The 19,751-nt window shown below is 44.4% G+C and overlaps 1 protein-coding gene across 5 annotated transcripts in view; it reads left to right on the plus strand.

Annotated features, from left to right (window-relative positions):
- The window catches only part of ALKBH3 (alkB homolog 3, alpha-ketoglutarate dependent dioxygenase), a 50,054-nt gene that overhangs the window by 10,773 nt on the left and 19,530 nt on the right, over nucleotides 1-19,751 (plus strand). For all 5 annotated transcript variants that reach the window (XR_005010699.1, XM_036764476.1, XM_036764474.1 and 2 more), the window contains 4 exons: nucleotides 4,200-4,247; nucleotides 7,850-7,953; nucleotides 12,565-12,653; nucleotides 16,485-16,694. Coding sequence is in view for 4 of the 5 variants with exons in the window: in XM_036764476.1 (XP_036620371.1) it covers nucleotides 4,200-4,247; nucleotides 7,850-7,953; nucleotides 12,565-12,653; nucleotides 16,485-16,694 (451 nt within the window). In the remaining variant the exon portion in view is untranslated. The remainder of the gene's footprint in view (nucleotides 1-4,199; nucleotides 4,248-7,849; nucleotides 7,954-12,564; nucleotides 12,654-16,484; nucleotides 16,695-19,751) is intronic.

A 19,751-nucleotide genomic window follows, 5' to 3' on the forward strand; every position in this document is an offset into this window, starting at 1 on the left:
GGATGTTGGAGGACCAGCGCTTGTGATCCCTGACTCTCCTTTCCTTTTCTCTTTGGGTGAGACACACCTTTCCCACCGGACTAAGTCATCATTCCTACTCTCATCTCCACCTCCTTCCCTTCTTCCCAGTTTGCAACCTCTCCCTATGTAGTAGTTCCTTCCCTACTGGCTCTAAATGCCCAGAGGTCTCTCCCATCCTTAAAAAACCCTTGCTTGATCCCGCCCTGCCCTCAGGGTGTCATCCTTCATCCCTCCTCCCTCCACCTTCCTTTTCTAGCCATTTGCTCTTGTTTATCTGCTTCCTCTCCTCTCGCTCAGTGTGGCTTCTGACCTATCACTAAACGGAAGATGCTTTCTGCTGAGATGGCCATGATTTCTTAGTTGTCCAAGCCCATGGCTCTTTGTTATTCTCATCCTTTCTGACCTCTCTGCTTGTTACCGTTGACTGCTCTGTCCTCATGAATATGCTCCTGTCTCTGAGTTTTCATGATGCTCCTCTGTGATTTCTTCTCTCCTGCCATATCACATACCCACGCACCCCATGCATATACCCGAGAGCTCTCTTCTGGGCCTTATCTCTGTTCTGTCTTGGTAACCTCATTCGCTTTTATGGGTTTAAATAGCATTTCAGTTACTAAACCCATAGCAAGTGCTTGATAAATACTTGATTGGTCAGTTCCTTTCTTAGGACAGGCACATGCTGGCTGCACGTGCAAGTTCATACTTTGGAGAGACTGAATCGGTGAGACAAACTAAAAAGCACACAAACACTTTATTAAATATAAACAAACAGTCAACAGAGATGTGCGTTGACAAGTGCATTTCTCTGAGTCCCGGTCTCCAGGTCAATAACCCAGCCTGCCTAGGAATAAATAGTCTGCCAGATATGAAGAGCCATAGTCCCTTCTTAGTACCGTTTACATAGCATCACCAAAAAGTAGACCTTAGAGCATTTAGTCTATCCCTTCCTGGTTCTCTGCACTTTACATCAGTTCATGCAGGTTTTCATAGGTTTCTCTGCAACTTTCTCCTTCATTTCTCTTATAGCACAACAATATTCCATTATATTTACGTGCCATAACTTGTTTGGCCATTCCACAGTTTATGGGCAGCCCCCTCGGACTCCTGTCCTTTGCTACCTCAAAAAGGTATCTTTGCTATCAATATTCTTGTATAGACTTAGGGTTTGTTTTGCTTAGACCAATTCTTTCCTTCGTCTGCCTTCTCTCTAAATGCCCCTTCTGGTCTGAGCTCTCCAAGTTCCTGACCTGAGTTTGAGTCTGAGCAACAGTAGACTGTAACTGGATGGTGCCATTTTCAGCCAGCTGGGGAGCTTGGGAAGGTTTATAGAGCCACAGACTCTCTCTTCACCTAGGATTCCTTTTTATTAGACTGTGCTGGCCCAAACTAATAGCCCAATCTGCTTGTGGGGTCTGAGCCTTTCCAGTTCTGCTGGGGTCTGAGCTTCCCTGATGAAGGAGTCTGCAAGTGCTCCTCTCTCAGTTTGGGGCCTGAGGCCACTGGGGGAGGGGTGAGAGTCCTCACATTGCCTGAAGTTGAGGCCTTTCCTGGTCTTGGGTGCTTTTGCTATAAGAGTCACAGTTAGCCCTGAAATCCTTTATTATAATAGACAACTAATGCTCATTGGTCAGGGCAATGGAAAGAGTGCTGGGACTGGAATCAGGAAGACTCATCCTCCCTGAGTTCAGATCTGGCCTCAGACACTTACTAGCTGGGTGACCTTGGGCAAGTCACTTAACCCTGTTTGCTTCAGTTCCTCATCTGTAAAATGAGCTAGAGAAGGAAATGGCAAACCACGTCAATATCTCTGCCAAGAAAATCACAGATAGGGTTACAAAGAGTCAGGCATGACTGAAAAACAGCTAAACAACAACATGTTTGTTGGCCAGCTCGTGTCAAGATCTGCCACGTCCATGCAGATTGAGTGCCAGGGACTTTATTGCCACCAATTGCCCCTTTCCCCCTTAAGCTTTCATGCTCACGTAAACTTCACAGGAAGATGTTCCGTTTTGTGCATTTATATTTTAATTATAACTCACATTTAGAGTGCTTTGATTTACAAAGCATAATGGGGCAATACTTAAGTGTTATCTCCCATTTTAGAGATGAGTAAACAGATTCCCAAAAGTTAGTTGAGCTGCTAGTAGTCACAGGACTGGAATTTGCACCTAGGGCTCTCCTGACTATTAAGTCTATCTCTTTTGTCTACCCTTGACTCCCTCCAGTTGAGTATATTCTAGCATTCTCAGCCCTTGAGAGTTCCTAATAAATTTTCCTAATTACTTGTATGTATAATATATAATATTTTAAATTCTTAAAAATTGTTACCTTTGATTTTTAATATTGCCTTCATTTCTGAATATATCCTTCTCCCCTCCCCAGCAAGTCTTCTTGTAGCAAGGAATAAAAGAAAAAGTTTTGGGGTTTTTTTTTGCAACAGCAGTTCAGCAAAACTAACCAGTGCATTAGCCTAGTCTTTCAGTATATGCAACCTCCACATCCATAGCCCTCAGTCCCCCATCTTTGCAGAGAAGAGAAGCAGCACATTTTCTCATTTCTTCTTTGGGAATCAACTTGGCATTATAACCACACAGAGTTCAGTTTCATTTTTTTTCTTTCATATTGTTGCAGTTTTGGTATCTGTTATTTTCCTGGTTCTTCTTACTTCACTTTACATCAGTTTGTCTTCCCATGTTTCTCATAGTTTCTTATAGTGCATGAATAATTTATGTTCACATATTGCAATTCATGTGGCCATTCCCAAGTCAGTTGGCACTTACTTAGTTTCCAGTTCTTTGTAACCACAAAAAGTATTGCTATGAATATTTTGAATAGGACTTTCTTTCTCTAATATATGCCTAACAGTGCGATCTCAGGGTTAGGGGGTTTGAACATTTGGCCTCTTTTCGAGCATAATTCCACATTGATTTTCATAGCCACATTGAGAGCATGCTCCTGTGCCTATCTTCCCACAGCCCTTCCAGTATTGATCATTTTTGTCGTTTGTCTTCTAGTCTATGAATCTTGATGTGACTCCAGATAATCTATTTACAGTAGCAGTTGCTTCTGTTTTTCTAGCACGTTAGGGATTAGAAAGCATTTCCCTCTAACAACTCTGAATTGTGAGCATTACCAGTAAGATGCTCCCCAATCTAGAAATCTAGTAATTGTCAGAGCCAAGGTTTGAACCCAGACATCCAGACTCAATAGTTTATACCCCTCTCTATCCTTGTCTACATGATCTGATAACTTCTGGGTTCTTTTCCATCACTGACTTGCTCTGTGACCCCGAGCTCTTGTCTAACTCCTTGTGTCATTTGTAAAATGAAGAGTTTTCTGTTTACTTTCCTCACTGCTGGGTTATGTGGTTAGGTTTGGCAAGGTCTTTGGGATCTCACAAAAACTCCAGCCCTAGAGAAGTGCCAAGTTTGATATTTCCCGTAAGGCATTATTCGGGTTGTTGCCCTCAAGGTTTTAGTTTTCCATTTCTGTGTCTCATTTGAAAAATTCTGTGTCTAGCTTACTTCCCCCGGCCTTGCTGTCTAGCCATAGCTATGTTGAAAGCATGCAGCCTTTTTTAATCATTGGACAGGCAGCTTTTTGGCATTTGAATCACCAGTCCCAGAGAAAGACTATAGTAGATTTGTCTTTTAATTCTTCCAGAAACTAAAAGCATTATTATCTTCTACATCAGACCCTTTAAAATTACCTTGGGTTTCTTGAAGTTGTTAAGAGGTTTGGAGATGTCCTTCACAGTCTCTGCAGAAACTGGCTTGGAGCCAGAGAGCCATTTTAGATGTGCTGGTAGACAAGAATATCTGCAACTTTATATGTAATAGGAGAAAATGCTGCTGGGATAACTTGGTGCCCAGGCTGAATACTGAGTGGATAGCAAACTGGATGACGGTTAAGGGGAGAATGTGGGTAGATATATTGAGGAATGATCCCATGTTATTTTCCCTCATAGCCTCATGTCCATAACTTTCCTATTTAAGGAGGCCATAAACATTGTCCACTGTGAATATCTAGCCTTCAGCTAGAGGACAGGGCATTTGGTAAGACAGTAGGTCTTCCCACTCCTCCCTGCTTTGGCTCTCTGGAGCTCTTGGGTATAGACTTGTAAGCCTGTAAAAATCACCTCTCTCACTAAGAGTTTTTCTTTTGTCTTCTTTCCTTAGCAAAGAAGGTGTCTATGAAATCAGCGCATCACCCACAGGCATTTCTCGGTGAGTAAGTGAAGCTTCCCAATACAGGGGCTCATTCTTAGTAAGGCCCTGTCATTTCAGAGTGCCCACCTGAGGGCTTTACTCTGAAGTTATACCCGTATATGTGCCCAGATTGGAAACGTTTGACTTCAGACTCATGAATCCTGTTTGGCAGCTTGGGTTAGAAAACAAGGATTCTTCTGTTTCCTTACTGTAAAATGAGGGAAGTTGGACAAAGTGATCTCTAAGGTTCTTTATGGCTTTGTAATTCTTGTGTACTTAGTGTTTGTGTGGTCACTTATAACTTTTAAAAGGCACTTTTACATCTCTTATCTTATTTTCTCAACATAACATCCCTGGGGGGGGTTTGAATAGCAAGAATTTTTTTTTCCAAAAATTCTTTTTGGATTTAAAAAGCTGATTTTCATGGATATTTTGGGTCTTTTTCATTGCATTCATTTCTTAATATATCCTTTATCCCTTCCCTACCCAGTGGTCCATCCCTTGAAACAAAGATTAAGAAGGCAACTTTCTTCTGATTTGAACAGATACAGAAGGGCTGTTGAGTAATTGTTCCAGGTCTTGGAGCAAGCTGGTGAGAGAGTTAGTGCCAGGAGAGATGTCTCTTAACTTGGGGCTTTAGGCTACTTAACTGGTATCCAAAAAAAATGAAACTACCTTCTTAGAGTTTTTATACCCATAGAAAAAAGAGATGTGAAGAAAAAAGAGGCTTAAAAAAATTAAGCAAACCAGAACTTAATCTAGCTGAATGAATGTTTTCTTTGAAAGTTCATGGGAGCACAGATTTAGAAATGGTAGGGGCTTTAGAGGCTGTCTCATTCCATGTGCTTATTTTACAGTGCAGATGAGGAACTGAAGCTGAGAGGCTCAGGTGGTGCAGCCAGCATCTCAGGGAGGATTCGAATTCAAGTCTGCCTGATTTCTTAAGTCCAGCATGTTGTTCACCCTACCATTTAGTGATGATGCTGTTGGTTAGGGTGGTTTGTGGAGTACCTTTGGGAGTTGCCTTTGGAAACCGTTTGTGAGGGCCCCCCCCCCCCCCCCCCGGGGTGAACAGCTTTACTATTTTGTAGTCATGCCTCATTTTGACACAAACTGCCATTTCACTCACTGTTTTCATCAATCTTGGCTCCAAATTATGGTTTTTTCCCTAAATCCGATTCCCTCCTTCCCCCTTCCCCCCACCCCCCAGCAAGGTGAATATTTGCCACAAATGAGACTATTCAAAAACTGTTCTTCCGAAGGCGGTCCTCAATGTTGGAATGAGGAAAAGACCTTCTAACATTACCATTTTGAAGGATACAATTCTCATTTGGCTGGATACATATCCTCTTATGGAATCAGTCTTACTACAAATGAGCTTTGAAGGCTCTGCCTGGAAAAGAGGAATCCTGGCAGATTCTACTGAGCTGCAAGCACCTTAAGTATGGGTCTAGTGACAGTCTGTGGCTGCTATCCAAGGTCCAGCCTGGCTGAATGCTGAGTTGTCCTCTAAGTGATGAATGTCCGGGAGGTTGACCTCTAAATGATGAAATTTTTGGCCACAACCTGTTGCATCCCTTGGAATTGGTAGAGGGATGTCCAAAGGGAGATTGTTCTTGATTTGGGAGACTGTAAATCCTAGAACATTACTTTTCTTCACACTTGAGTAATTAAGTTTTCTATGAAGACATCACGGATCACAGTGTCATTTGCCCCAGATTCGTCTTTCACTATGACAGGAATTGCCCACTGAATGTATGATAACACTGCAGTAGGTATAGGAATTGTACTGGGTGTCTCCAAAGTCTGGACACATAGGCAGAAATGCATATTTCGAAATATTTGGAATATTAACAGACCTTACCCCCCTTGACTTCTTTTTCTGGGGCATGCTAAAGGAGAAGGTGTACTCAATGAAAATCACAGATGCAACACACTTGATCGAACGCATAAAGAGTGAATGTGCAATGTGGAGTTACTGCATTGCGTTCACGTGAATCTTGCAAAGCGTACCAACCTTTGCATCACAAATGATGGAAATCATATTGAAGATGTTATTTGTTAGTATTTCAACTAAATTGTTGAAAATTTCATTCATTTCATTTCTTGAAAATATGCATTTTTGCCTGTGTCCAGACTTTAGGAACAGCGAGCATAGAGCATAGAGTAGACGTAGCCTCTGCCCTTCAATAGTTTATTCTCAAGAGACGTAACAATGATATTAACTTATGTTTATACAGACTTTAAGTATTTCAGAGAGCTTTCCATATGCTGGCCCAATGAGGCAGGGGTTGCAAGGATCATTTCCCCCATTTTATTGATTAAAAACAGGTTCATCAAGGTGGAGCATCTTGCCCAAAGTCACATATCCTAGGACCCCTTCACTGCTTCTTCCCATCTCCAGAGTGAAGGCATTCCCGGGAAAACAGAGAACATTGGACGGTTGTTCTTTGGGGAGCTCTTGCACAGCTGGAAGATTCCCACAAGAACAGAGAGTGGGAACAATCCTTTGGCGAGTCTCATTTGCCTTTGCGTGCCATCCTGAAAACCTAAACCATGACTTGTTGGCTCTAGGCCATTGAGGTCTGAGTGTCTTGAAGAGAGTGGCCTTCCAGTACTGTCCTCACCTGACTAGATACTGCCCCCCCTTTACTGTGGGAGCGACTTGGGGATGGCTGGAGGATGGAGGAGGAGCAGATAGGAGGATGGGGGAGAGGAGTGCATGGGAGGATAGGAGAGGAGCAGATGCGGGATGGCATGCCAAAGGTTTGATCCTAAAACACAAAGGCATGCAGCCATCAGCTTGATTAGGGAATGATTTTCATTATCTCAGATGCCTGTCTTCTCAGATAAGCCAAAGTCAGAGGCTACATCCAAGTAGTTTATATTCTTTTTCTCAACTATAACATGCAGTCATTACATCACAAATTGGCACACTTTGTCTGTCAGTCTCATGGCTGATATGCATGAGCATCCTTTGTTCATGCTTCTTTCTACCCTGCCCGTCTTTCTTATCTTGGATGCATTTATTTTTCTCATTCTCCTTGCCTGACTTCGTGAAACATTCCTCCTTCCCTCAAAAGGGACCTTATTGTTTTTTTATTATTGGTTCATTTGACTATATGGCATATTACAAACTTAGTGTACTTTGTTTATTTCCTACCTAAGCAGAGTCGCTATTTGCAAAAATTATTACAGAGCAGTCACATATCTTTTTGAAGATAAAACTTACTGGGCACTCTGTGGATTGTGTTTTCTGCCAGATCCCCTAAACAGACTGGGCTTGCATATTGTTGCCGGGCCTGGACCTCTTTAGTCCTTTTAAAAATCCCAAGTAGAGTACTCTTCTAACATTTCTAGCTTATGCAATCTCTTTGCATGCTTTTATGGCCCAGTCCCCTATAGTTGCCACAGCAGAATACTGTCTGGTCACACACGGTGTCACTTGGTTACTCACTGCCTTACTGATTTTGGTTTCCTAAAGTGCCTTGTGATTAATAGGAGGTTGAGATTCCCCCATAGATTGCTTGTTTGCTTTAACATCTGAAGAAATTATCTCAGTGTGTTGTTATCTCTACCTTAGTGCCGTTAATCTGCCATGTTTCTCCTTCCTTCATCAGGATACGCTTGTTTCCCAATTTCATTAAATCAGAAGAAGCAGATTGGATGTTTGAACAACTGTGCCAAGATATTCCATGGAAGCAGAGGACTGGTAATCGAGAGGGTGAGTTCAGGAAAATCCATTACCTTCCTTCATGTAGGCATTTCTCATTTTAAGCTAGGATCACATCACAAGAGCTACAAACATCTTAGCCCATAAAAGGTGAACATCATTTTCAATGTCCTTTCCACTCATGGGAGACATTTCTTGTCAAGAAGCATCATGAACCTAAGGAAGGGGGACACCTGGTGCTTTGGGGTGTTCTATCCAGTTTTCGTATGTGGCTACTTGCCTTCAGGATTATTTCTGTAAGGCTTGTCCCAGGTTCTTATAGTCTGTAAGCTCACATTTCTAACTCTAAGCACTCAGTTCTTCAACCAGCTCGCCTCCCATCAGCTACTCCTCCACTGCACCTCAGCTGCATGCAAAGACACTCACATCCTGGATCTTGCCATTATCCACAAATGTACCACCTCCATGTTTAAGAATTTGGAAATGTCCTTATCCTATCATAAGCTATTGGCCTTTTACCTCTCCCTCTGCCTTCCTTTATGTAACCTTACTCTTTGTTCATCCCATAACCTCCAATCCCTTAACCCCTCAATTTTCTTCTAGGCCATCTCTCCTGTATTAGGCACTCTTTCGTCTTCTCCCTATCTTGGCCCCTTGGTGAACTAATTCAATTCTACCTTGTCTTCCTCTCTTGAATCCCTAGCCCCCTCTTCATATTTCCAGTTACACCCAGCCAAGCCTCGGCCTTGGATCACCCCCACCATTTGTCATCTTCACACCTGCACACATGATGATGAACGAGTGTAGAGAAAATTACACGATTGGATCCAGCACAAATTCACATTACACATCCTCAACTGGGTCCTCACTGCTGCTGGGCAATCCTACTATACCTCCCTCATCAACTTAGTATCCCACTCTCCACACCAGCTCTTGCAAACCTTTTCATCCTTCCTCAAACTTCCATGGATCCACCTCCCTCAGCCCTCTCAGCTGAGAACCTTGCCTCTCTCCTTCCTCATCTCCTCCACCCCCTCCCTCATGAAGTGCTGGCCCCTCTTCCAGCAGCACAAGTGATCCCACTCCATGTTGGTTCCCCCATAGAGTGCCCTTTCTGTCCTTCCCTCTCTTTCACTCGTTTTCAGTATCTCCATCTCTACTGGTTCCTTTCCTTGTGCCTACAAATGTGCCCTTGTCTCCTCTATCCTGAAAAAACCCCTTACTTGATCCTTGCATCCCTGCTGTCTCCTATTTCTCCTCTGCCCTTGGTGGCTAACCTCCTTGAAAAGGCCCTCTACCACAGATCCCTCCACTTTTTCTCCTCTTCCTCTCTTCTTAACTCTTTACAATCTGCTTCTGACCTTATTCTCAAAACTGCTCTCTCCTAAAGTTACTAATGATCTCTTAGCTGCCAAACCTAGTGGCCTTTGCTCAGTCCTTGTTGTCCTTGACCTCTCTGCAGCTTCTGACAGTTGATCACTCTCACCCTCCTCTTTTCTGGTTCTCCTACCTATCAGACTATCCTTTCTCTATCTCCTTTGCTGGATCCTCCTCCAGGTTACACCTTTTAATCATAGGTGTCCCTTGGGTTCTGTCCTGGATCTCTTTTCTTCTCCCTCTATCCTACTTCATTTGGTGATCTTATTGGCTCCCATGGATCGAATTATCCTCTCTGTGTTGATGATCCTCAGATCTACCTATCTTGTCCCAGTCTCTCTGCTAACCTCCAGTCTCACATCTTCAGCTGCCTTTTAGACTTCTTGAACTCAATGTCTAGTAGACATCTTACAGTCAGTATGTCCAGAACAGAGCTCTTTATCTTCTCCCCTAAACTCTCCCCGCTCCCAAACTTCCCTATTACCTTAGATGGCAGCACTATCCTCCCAGTCCCTCAGGCTCACAACCTAGGGGTCTTCCTTGACTCCTCAGTGTCCCTCACCCCCATGTCCAAGCTGTTGCCAAGGCCTGCTGATTTCAGCATTCTACATCCTTTGAATGCCCCCCCTTCTTTCCTCTGACACTGCCATCACTTGGTGCAGGCCCTCATCACCTTACCTGGCTCATTACAAGAGCTGCCTAGTAATCACTGCAGTAGCTGGCAGTCCAGTTCATCCTCCATTCAGCCAGCAAAACAATTTTCCTAAAGCCACCGTGTTATCCTCCCTGCCCCCAACAGTCAGTAAACTCCAGTGGTTCCCTGTTGCCTTCAGGAGCAAATACAAAATGCTCTGTTTGGAATTCAGAGCCCTTCAGCACCTAGCCCCGTTCTGCGTTTTGAGTCTTCTTATACCTTGCTCTGCCATACATGCTCTTAATCCAGTGACTCTGGCCTCCTGGCTGTTCACGAACAAGACCCTCCATCTCTCAGTTCTAGGCATTTTCTCCAGCTGTACTCCACGCCTGGAAGGCTCTACCTCCTCCGCCCCACCTTCTACAGGGAGCCTTCCTTAACCCCTCTTTATTCAAGTGCTTTCCTTTTAATTATTTCCTATTTATCCTGTGCAGAGCTTGCTTTGTACATCTTTGTTTGTATTGTTGTCTCTCCCGTTAGATAGTGAGCTCCTGGAGAGCAGGGTGTGGCTTCGGCCTCTTTTTTTGTATCTGAAGTGCCTGACTTGTAGTACGTGCTTAATCAATGCTTATTGAATTTATTGAATTCTCTTCTAATTCGTGGACTCACTTCCAGTTGTTCTTTAGGACTTTTTGGAGTAAATGGTAGTTTTGTTGCTGTAGGAACAGTACCCTGCTGAGGAAGTTCCCTCTCCTCACATACAGCAGCACTTCCTCCATAGCTTCTGCCCCTGGACAGCTGCCTGCCCGAGGCACTGAGGCCATGTTGGTCAGAGGCAGGTCTTCCTGACTCCTAGGCTGGTCCTCTTGTCACATGGCCTCCGTTTTTCAGACTTCTGGAGCCCATTTGATTTTAGGTCACGTACAGTGTTCATCCAGACACAGCCATCTTGGTCCTGCAGGCAGTTACTACTGAACATGGACAGAGCCTTGGTTTGGGAGTCAGGAGACCTGAGCCACTCACTTCTGCCACGTTCACCTCCGCCATGATCGCCTCCGCCATGCTCACCTCTGTTACTCTCACCTCCGCCAGTCCCTCCTTGCTTAGCTGACTGGGTGATGCTGGGTGACCTGCTTGGCCTCGTTGATGTTGCTCACCTGTCAGAGCAGCTCTGCTTGCCTGGCTTCCCTCCAGGAAAGGGTGTTAGGACCAAGGGGAGCATGTCCTAAAGAACCTTCTTTTCCAGTATGCCTTTTGTTTTCTTCCCAGTTCTTCATTTGAAACCTTTTTGTAACAATCTTCTGTAGTTGCCTTGGTTTTCTCTCGTCGACTTTGTTCGCTGCCTCTATTAGCTCTGGCATCAGCTTTCTCCTTTCTGCTTCACACAGTCAGTCCTTCCTTTGTGCCTGAGCATCAGCTCTCCTGCTGGTCCCATCATTCGCAGCAAGTCCTTTGTCAGTCTTTACTGAGGGACTTAAAAACAAAATCTTGTACCTTTTAATGGAAAGGACTCATTCCCCATTGCTTCACCCTTTTGATTTCTCTGCCTTGCACTTTTAATTTCATGTTGCAGAGAATTATAAGCACAACATATGTTTGAATGCCAAATTAAAAACCCAGAGACAGTTGGAGTGTGAAGCCATCCAAGGTGCCTGCTCCACCACGTGTTGTCACCGGAGGGCGCCTGTGCCTCGGCCTTTGCTTAGCATTGTCAGTAGGAGGGAGGCAGAGAGTGCACACTGGCACCAGCTCCTCTGAGCATCCCCTCCCCAAGAGCAGTTATATAAAGAAGGAGAGGCCCTTTGGAAGTGACAGGAAAAGGGGAGGGCGGTCTTGGGGAGCCACTGTTGGCTGAAGGCTGGCTTTGCTGCCCTGTTGGCTTCAAACCCTGCCCTAGACTTGTGCAGCCCTGGGCACGGGGCAGATGTAGTGGGGCCCGTTCCCTGCCTTTGGACATCTTTAAAAAAAGCCATTGTCACTTCTTACCATTCATCTCCCGCAGCATGTCCCTGCCTTCTCCCTCCTTGACCTCATCTCTCATTCCTCTCTAATGGGAAATCTTGGCTCCTCTCAGGTAAATGTCTTTTCACTTTAACTTGTCATGCACATTCTGATCTCTGAGCCTTTGTTTATGCAAGTTGCCCAGTCTGGAATATCTTTACTCCTTCTATCTGCCTGTACAAGTCCAACCCATTCTCCCAAGGCCCACCTCATGGCTCACCTCCAGCTACACTGCCCGTGTCAATCTCCTTTTGCGTATTTCTGTTGCCCTTATTATCTTTGTACCCTTTGGCTTCTGATCATATATTGTCTTGTATTACTCCCTCATTCATGTCTAAGAAATACATTTTTGAGGGAGGGGCCTCTTATGCATCTCAGGCTTCTCTTTCATTTTCTGTAGCATCTAATACATTGTAAAGCTCTTAGTAAACACTCAAAAACTGTATTTATCCCAATGTAACTTGTGTTCATAGAATCTCACACACACACACACTCACTCTCACTCACTCTCACACTGATTAGAGACCACACTTGGGTTTTATACAGTCAGATTTTGCAAGGGGGGGTATTATGAACTATATTGGAACCAATATTGGAATTAATTGAATCCAATTGAAAAATTCAAAAGGACTTGTGTTTTCTTTCTATAGGTATAAGTTATCTGCAGCCAAGATTGACAGCGTGGTATGGAGAACTCCCTTACACTTATTCCAGAATTACAATGGAGCCAAATCCTCAAGTACGTTTAAATTTTATAATTGATGTGTTTTTATGAACTAAGTACTAAGAATTTAAAGTATAGAACTTAAAAAGAATTATCCTACTAGACAGGGTCCACAGGGGCACTAGTCCTTCAGCCTTTAGTGCCCGTCATTCTTCACATTCTTTTTGTGATCTAGTGAAACAATTAAAAATAATATCAAAATGGAACCAGTGCTTAGCATCTTAAGAAAATGAAGCTTGTTTTTTCACCCTTTCTCTCCTCTACTTATACATCGGTTTATCCATACTGTGAGAGAGTATCCTTCAGCCTGTCCTATGAAATCAGATCATCCCTTTTCCTCTCCCAGGCTATTTTGTCATTTCTGAAGAATTTGGAGCTTTTTGTGTTGATTTTGGTGCCGACTGGAGCTTTCAGACCTCCAATTTGTCATCTTCTTGGATGTCTCTGCCTCCTTTTTGCTTTGTTTGGAATGTCCACCAGGCCAGGCAGCTATAGCCTAGTCTGTAAATTAAAATTGTCAAGAGGATGGAGTTAGTACACAAGAAAGAGCCTCTTGTTGAGTTTGTCGGATCTTCGCCACTGGCAAGGGATGTTATGTGTTAATTAATAACCTTGGAAGAAGAAGAGATTGTGGTCACTGTGACTGAACAGAAGTGTGAGGCATTTCAGAGGATGTAGTTAATCTGTGGCAGATACTGGTCAATTTGTAATGGAAAACTTTCATCCGAAGAAGATGGGAGAGGGTAGAAGGATTGACCAGATCATCATGGTTTTTTGCTCAAGAAGATTTGTGTAATCATTTATTCCTGGTATACCATTTTGTATGTAGCCCAGATAAATAATAGGCCCTTGACTGTATGAGGTTATTTTGGAAACCTGTGTTGGGAATGGAGCTTTCAGTCCAATTCCTGTAGTTTACTGTTGGCTGTGTTACCTGGCATTATTAACTGTCTCTTGTTTCAAATTATTGGATCAGAGCATGGAAGTTGAGCACTACCAAGGCTGGGGGTGGGGGAAGAACTCTTGTTCATTATGGTGATTTTTCCAGATTAAGTTGGAAGATACAGGAAGCCTGTTAAAAAGTGGTGGCTCAAAGTAGGAACTCATGTAGCATTTCTCATTCCAGACCCTGTTGACAGTTTGATATCCCTTCAAAAGGATTAGAATTCCTTAATTTGAAATTGGGTGGTTTGTTCGGGAACACACTTCAGCTTTGCAGATAGATTTTTAAAATCTTTGTAACCTGCAACCTAATTTTCGGAGTTGGTATATAGGTTAAGGTAACCAGTCTTAAGACATGGGGCTGAGTGAGGTTGTAAAGCATCCTTTCCAGAATTTTCTTTAAAGCAGAGTAGATTATCACTTAACCAGAATGATTTGTTTATTTCTCAGCTTTAAATTGCACCTTAGATATAGTTTTACTGAAAGGGAAAGGTGGACTAGCTAGCTACACTGTCCGTGTCCATTTTAATTCTGGGATTCCTTTTTTTCTTTAGCATTTACTGCATTCTCATGACTCTTCAGGATGGGATTCTGCCACTCTTGAGTATGTCAGATGTAGACATTTAGGCTCCCTTAGAAGTTCAGCTCCTTGGGTTGTAGGGACTTCGGTGCAACAGTGATAAAAGGAGCCTTTGTCCTCTGGTTCATTGCTTTCTTCTCCCCTGTCTTTCCATCAACCTGCCACTAAGAAAAATGGAGATCATTGCAACCTAGAAACAGTACAAAATTTATTGCTGTTATATTCTGTGAACTCTAAAACCTGGGCGCGCCAAGTTGTTCCTTTGAGTTCCTCAGCCCTTTTGCAGAAAGACCATTGTCTTTTTCCATTCATTTCAGTCGATATTTATTGAGCAGTTTTATATGCATGGAGACACTATGATTTATGCCTCTCTCCTTGTTAAGTCCTGGCTGATCTTTGCTACTGTGAAGTTGTCAGTAAGTGCAAAGCTGTAGAATCATCCGGAGATGTAGCTATTTATGTTGCCTGAGGAACTTTTAGGAGAAAAAGGGCTTGACCTGAGGTCAGATGTTGGCTGTTACTTACCACTAAACGCAGTAGTAAGTAGTTATGGACCAAATACAACCGTCCCTTCCCCTGGCCCCTGTTCCCCAACCACTGTTATGTCTTTCACATAAGTATGAAAGCAAGAATCTCTAAAAGCCCTTCGTTGATGATCTTAGCAGCCAGGAACCCTGAGTGACCCTGAGTCCTGATGGTTTTCTTTGGCTCTCGTCCTTTCCACCTTCATCCACACTATGGTGTATTTTTGAAGAATCTTTGAAGAACTCCGTAGAGCACTTTATTTGGACTTCTGGGAGGAAAGACACAAAGTGTAACAACAAAGAAACAATTCAAGGTGTCCCAGTGGAGGGTGCAAAGTGCTCCATGAGGCTGGGGTCAGAGCTTCCTGCCATGTAGTAAGAAAGCAGGAACTTCCTCAAAGAGCCAAAGTCTCCAAGCAGAACAGCCAGCCTCAGTGACCCAGAACCCCATAGGGCACAGGGGAGGTACTTTAAGACTTCTCGAGCCCCTATTGAACACATGTGGAAGGGTAGTCATGGTTCCCAGTAGGTGAAAGACAGTTGGCTTTTCACTCTCAGGGTCACTGTGTAAAAAGTAGGCCATACAGCAAGCATTCTTAAAGTCTTTGTAAAAATAATCCCATCTATTCTGTCTCAGAGCAGTGGTGGACTCCCATTGATGTGCCTTTTCCGCTCTGATTCTGGGACAGGAGAGAATCTTGCACTGATCTCTTCCTCCTCTGTCTTCAGCACTTTGTTGTCACCTCTGTGATATACTTGACCTCCTCCTGGTATTACTGTTATTTGATTACTTGTTCTCTGTCCCTTACTGGGCCAAGAACTTCTTGTAGATGGGGAGCAGATTTTTACTTAGCATCGTATCCCCCACAGTGCTGTCCCTAGCATGGTCCCTTGCATGGAGGAGGTACCAGTATGTTTGTAATGATTGAATTATTACTGATTTTGGGTTTTCACATTATTTTGACAACTCCCCATAATAAACATAAATAAAAACAATCCCATCTTTCAAAACAAATACAGGAACAGAATTAAACAGGGTGGTTATTTATGCCAGAAAACTTGAGTTGGTACTTGTGAGCCACCTGGAGACCCACCAGATATGATAGTTCTGAAACAGAGACGTTATAGGCCTTGTTGTTCACAGAAAGTGTTTACCCCGATTCTCTTTGGTGACAGCTGTCTTCTTGAAGTGGGTCGTGTACCCACTTCACCTACCTACATGTAAGTTGAAAAGAAAAGGAATTGGATGGTTAGATTTGCTCTGGTCCCTTTGTGACTGTGGTGGTGATGGTCGTGTTCGGTTATGTCCCACCCTTCTCGTCTGGGCGTTTCTTGGCAAAGACCCTGGAGCGGTTTGCCATTTGCTTCTCCAGTGGATCGTAGCAAACAGGCTACGTGACAAGTCACTTGCCCAGGGTCACCCAGCTAGTGACTCTGAGGCCAGATTTTAACTCGGGTCTTCCTGACTCCAGGCCCAGTGCTCTATGCACCGAGTCACCTAGCTGCCTCCGACTGTGGTGTGGAACAAGTGTAATTGTTCTCATGATCAATCCAGTTCCAGTATGACACTGCACAGGGTGACTGGTCTTTATGATAGCTTGTCATCCAGTGTAATAGGAAAGGATTAGATGGCGTTACATTGCGCTGTAATGGAACTGCGGAAGTAGAGCAAGAATTCAGCTGTTGGGCGTCCTCAGGGAATGGGTTCCAGATCAGCAGTCCTCATCCTTGTGTCTAAGCCATTGGTTGATGCCTTACTTCCTCTCTGTCCTCTGCCCCTGCTCTGCCTGTCTGCTGCAGTGGCATCCTGTGCTGAGCACGCTGAAGAACCGCATCGAAGAGAACACGGGCTACACCTTCAACTCGTTGCTCTGCAATCTTTATCGAAACGACAAGGACAGCGTCGACTGGCACAGTGATGATGAGCCCTCGCTGGGGAGATGCCCCGTCATTGCCTCCCTCAGCTTGGGGGCCACACGTGTCTTTGAAATGAGGAAGAAGCCTCCCCCAGTGAGTACTCTGTCTGACCCCGTGTCATCCCCAGGGTCGTTGGAGTCCCTAAGATCACAGTTCCAGCACCATTGTTGGAATCGTTCAGTCAACAAACATTTAAGCACCTCCTATGTACCAGGTGCTGTGCCAGGTGCTGGTGGTACAATGACAGAAAATAAAAAGCCCTTGTCCTCAAGGAGCTTACATTCTTTTGAGGGGAGACAATGTGTAAATATGTGAGGATGTAAAAGATGCATACACAGTAAGTACAAGGGTTTCTTTGGGGCACAATGAATAGAAGATGAGGGATCAGTGAAGGCAGTTACAGAAAACAAGAGTTGTTGCTGGGTGCCCTGATGCCACGCCATTCTGGCCAGCCATTTCATTATTCATATTGTTAGCATGTCATTGAAGTAGGAGTGGCCTTATTCTTGCAGATAAAGCAGCTGAGCCAGATGGAGATGGTGGCAAACTCAGTCACAAAAGTCAGGGACGGAACTGGCCCTAGGAGTCAAGGCTTTAGCTTTCCCAGGTCTTTTCAGTAGATTGTCCTGATATTTCCCCTTGCCACAAGAATGCTTGGACTGATTCCAGCCCAAAGTGCTACGGTGTCTTTAAAGAGTCCCCTGGTAGTGGCTCCAGTAGTTGTTACGGTGGGTGGGTGGGAGCAGGATGTCCACACCTAAACTTGTTCTCTACCCAGGCTTTTCTGGGTCTTGACTGACAAGATCCCAGCCTGGTGGCATGCTTGTGGGCTGTTTTTTAAACATGACCCCATTCAGACCATACCCATGTTGGTCACTGGGGGGTTGATGTCTGTTCTTCCTCAGAAATCTTGCCCTTTGGATAAAGCTAGATGGAGCACTTGTTCTGCTGAGTCACATGCCGATGCCTAGACACTGTGTGGTGGCCCCTGCATTTCATTTTGTGTAGGTTATTACATTGTCTTACTCTTTCTGTAGAGGAGAAGCAGGGTAGCTGTTTTGAGGCAGCTGGAATCAAGCCTTTTGAGGTCAAACCGTCTCTCTGCCGCTCACCCTGCACTCTAGTGTCCCCTTCTGTAAAGAGGGAATGCATTAGCAGCTTCATAGGACTATACACTTCTTTGTGTACCTTGAAACTTTGTGTACCTTCTTTATGAAACTTGAAACTCAGAATGTAAGTGCCAGTATCTGTTACAATCATCCCCATTTTACAGAAGAAGAAGGCAACCTCAGGGAAGGTGAGTGCGTGGCCCTAATTGCCTGATTAGTCACTGGCAGAGCTTAGTCTTCACATCTGCTCTCCTGGTTCCAAGGCCAGCACTGGTCTGATGTACCAGTGATTAATAGATGGGGTGAGAGCCTCCTTCTGAATAGCAAGTTTGGCCAAACCTCACAAAGTCATGGTTTTTTGAGGGGCTAACCTGTAATCAGAACAGCCATGCCTGGTCTTCCATGGGAAATAAAGTCTTCTGGGGTTCTCTGGTCCACAGGTTGGGAGCCACTGTACATACTAAGCTCTCCCTCCATTGCCTGGCATAGCTTTGTTAGATTTTAGTGAAATATTAAGAAACCTCTTTAATTCTAGTTTCAGTTTTAAAGGTAAAGAGGCGGGCCAGGAAACTGAATGTTGAACATGGGTGAAGTGAATTAACAAATTGATGAATATAGCCATCAAATAACCTTTCCCCAGTGTCTGGAAGCAGCATCTTTAGGTGGATTACAGCAGCATGAAAAGCCCTCTTGCTTCTTTCTGTTGTTACTGCAGAGATCAGCATCTTGACAAGGTTATGAGTTTTGCAAGAGTTTCCTGTAATGCCACAGGTTCAGCCAGGCTGGAAACATAAGCCCCTATCTTGTCATTGATAACCTTGGAAATAGGCCTCAGGGGTGATTGTTTTCCACTTACTTTTTCCCCAAGATAGAAAGGAAACATGTTTCCAAATTGGGTGTCTGTTTGGTTTTCTCTGGAAAAATCAGGTCTATGAACATAGTTCCTATAGTCTAGGGAAACAGTAAATTCATTTGAGCATTGCCTCTGGGATACTAAGCTGGCTTGTTCTGTGCTCGTTCCTCTTTGCTGCTCTTAATAATAGTTTGGGGGAGAGCTCGTATTCTCATCTTTTCTGTTAGTAGGACATTTGGGGGTTGGGGAGAATCTTCTGCCAGTTCCAATTCCTCCTTTTCTGATCCGTCTGACTTGTCTGAGCAGCGGCTTCCTGCCTGCAGGGTTTTGTGGGAAATGAGCCTTCAGCCCTCCGGGGGCCTGCCACTCTGCTCAAGGGTAGTTTGGACTTTGGGTCACTTTCAGAAAGAATTACATTCTTGGCTTTAAAAATAAAAAGGGACCCAGTGGCTTTCTCTACAAAGTGAGTGTGTGTTCCCTTTCATTCTGATACTGTGGCAGACTCGTGGAGTTAGCAGTCATCTGCCAACGGCTCTCGTCTTCGGTTCTTTTTCTGTTCTCTTGTCGCAGGGCTGGGATGGTCTGGTTTCCTCCATGATTTGCGCAGTCCCTGAGCCGCCGTAATGCACGGGGACCTCATTGCTCGCCATCAGGAATGCCTCGCCCGGCCTCATCACTGTCCAGGCTCCTGGGCTGCAGTGCCCTTTGTTTCCTTGAAGCATGGTCCTCCTGTGTTTGGTTTGGGGTTTTAGAGCAGACTTAGTGACACTGTTAGCATATTCCGAAGACATGTCCCAAGTGCATTGATACAGAAACACAGAATGTCAGAATGGAAGTAGACTTTGGGGCTCATCTTGTCTAACCCTTCATCATACAGGAAGCTGCTGGGTCTGGGCTTGGCTGGAGGAGGGTAGTGACTGCATCAAGGTCATGTAGCTGCAGAGCTGCACCTAAAATCTGGGTTTCCTGATGCCTGCTCCAGGAACTTTTCCACTCATCCTACTGCCTCTGGGTATGTGTAGAAACCAGCTCCCTTTTCATTTCAGCATTCCAAGGCCATCAATCTCAAGGCTCCTGGGCCCCAACACAGTTGTATCTCCAAATGATTTTGCTGCAGCATTGAAGCCCAGTTGTAACGATTAGCTGGGTGCTTTCCCTGGCCAGCTTTAATTCTACACTGCGGTGCAA

Source organism: Trichosurus vulpecula, chromosome 6, assembly GCF_011100635.1.
Source record: "Trichosurus vulpecula isolate mTriVul1 chromosome 6, mTriVul1.pri, whole genome shotgun sequence".
NCBI lineage: Eukaryota > Metazoa > Chordata > Mammalia > Diprotodontia > Phalangeridae > Trichosurus > Trichosurus vulpecula.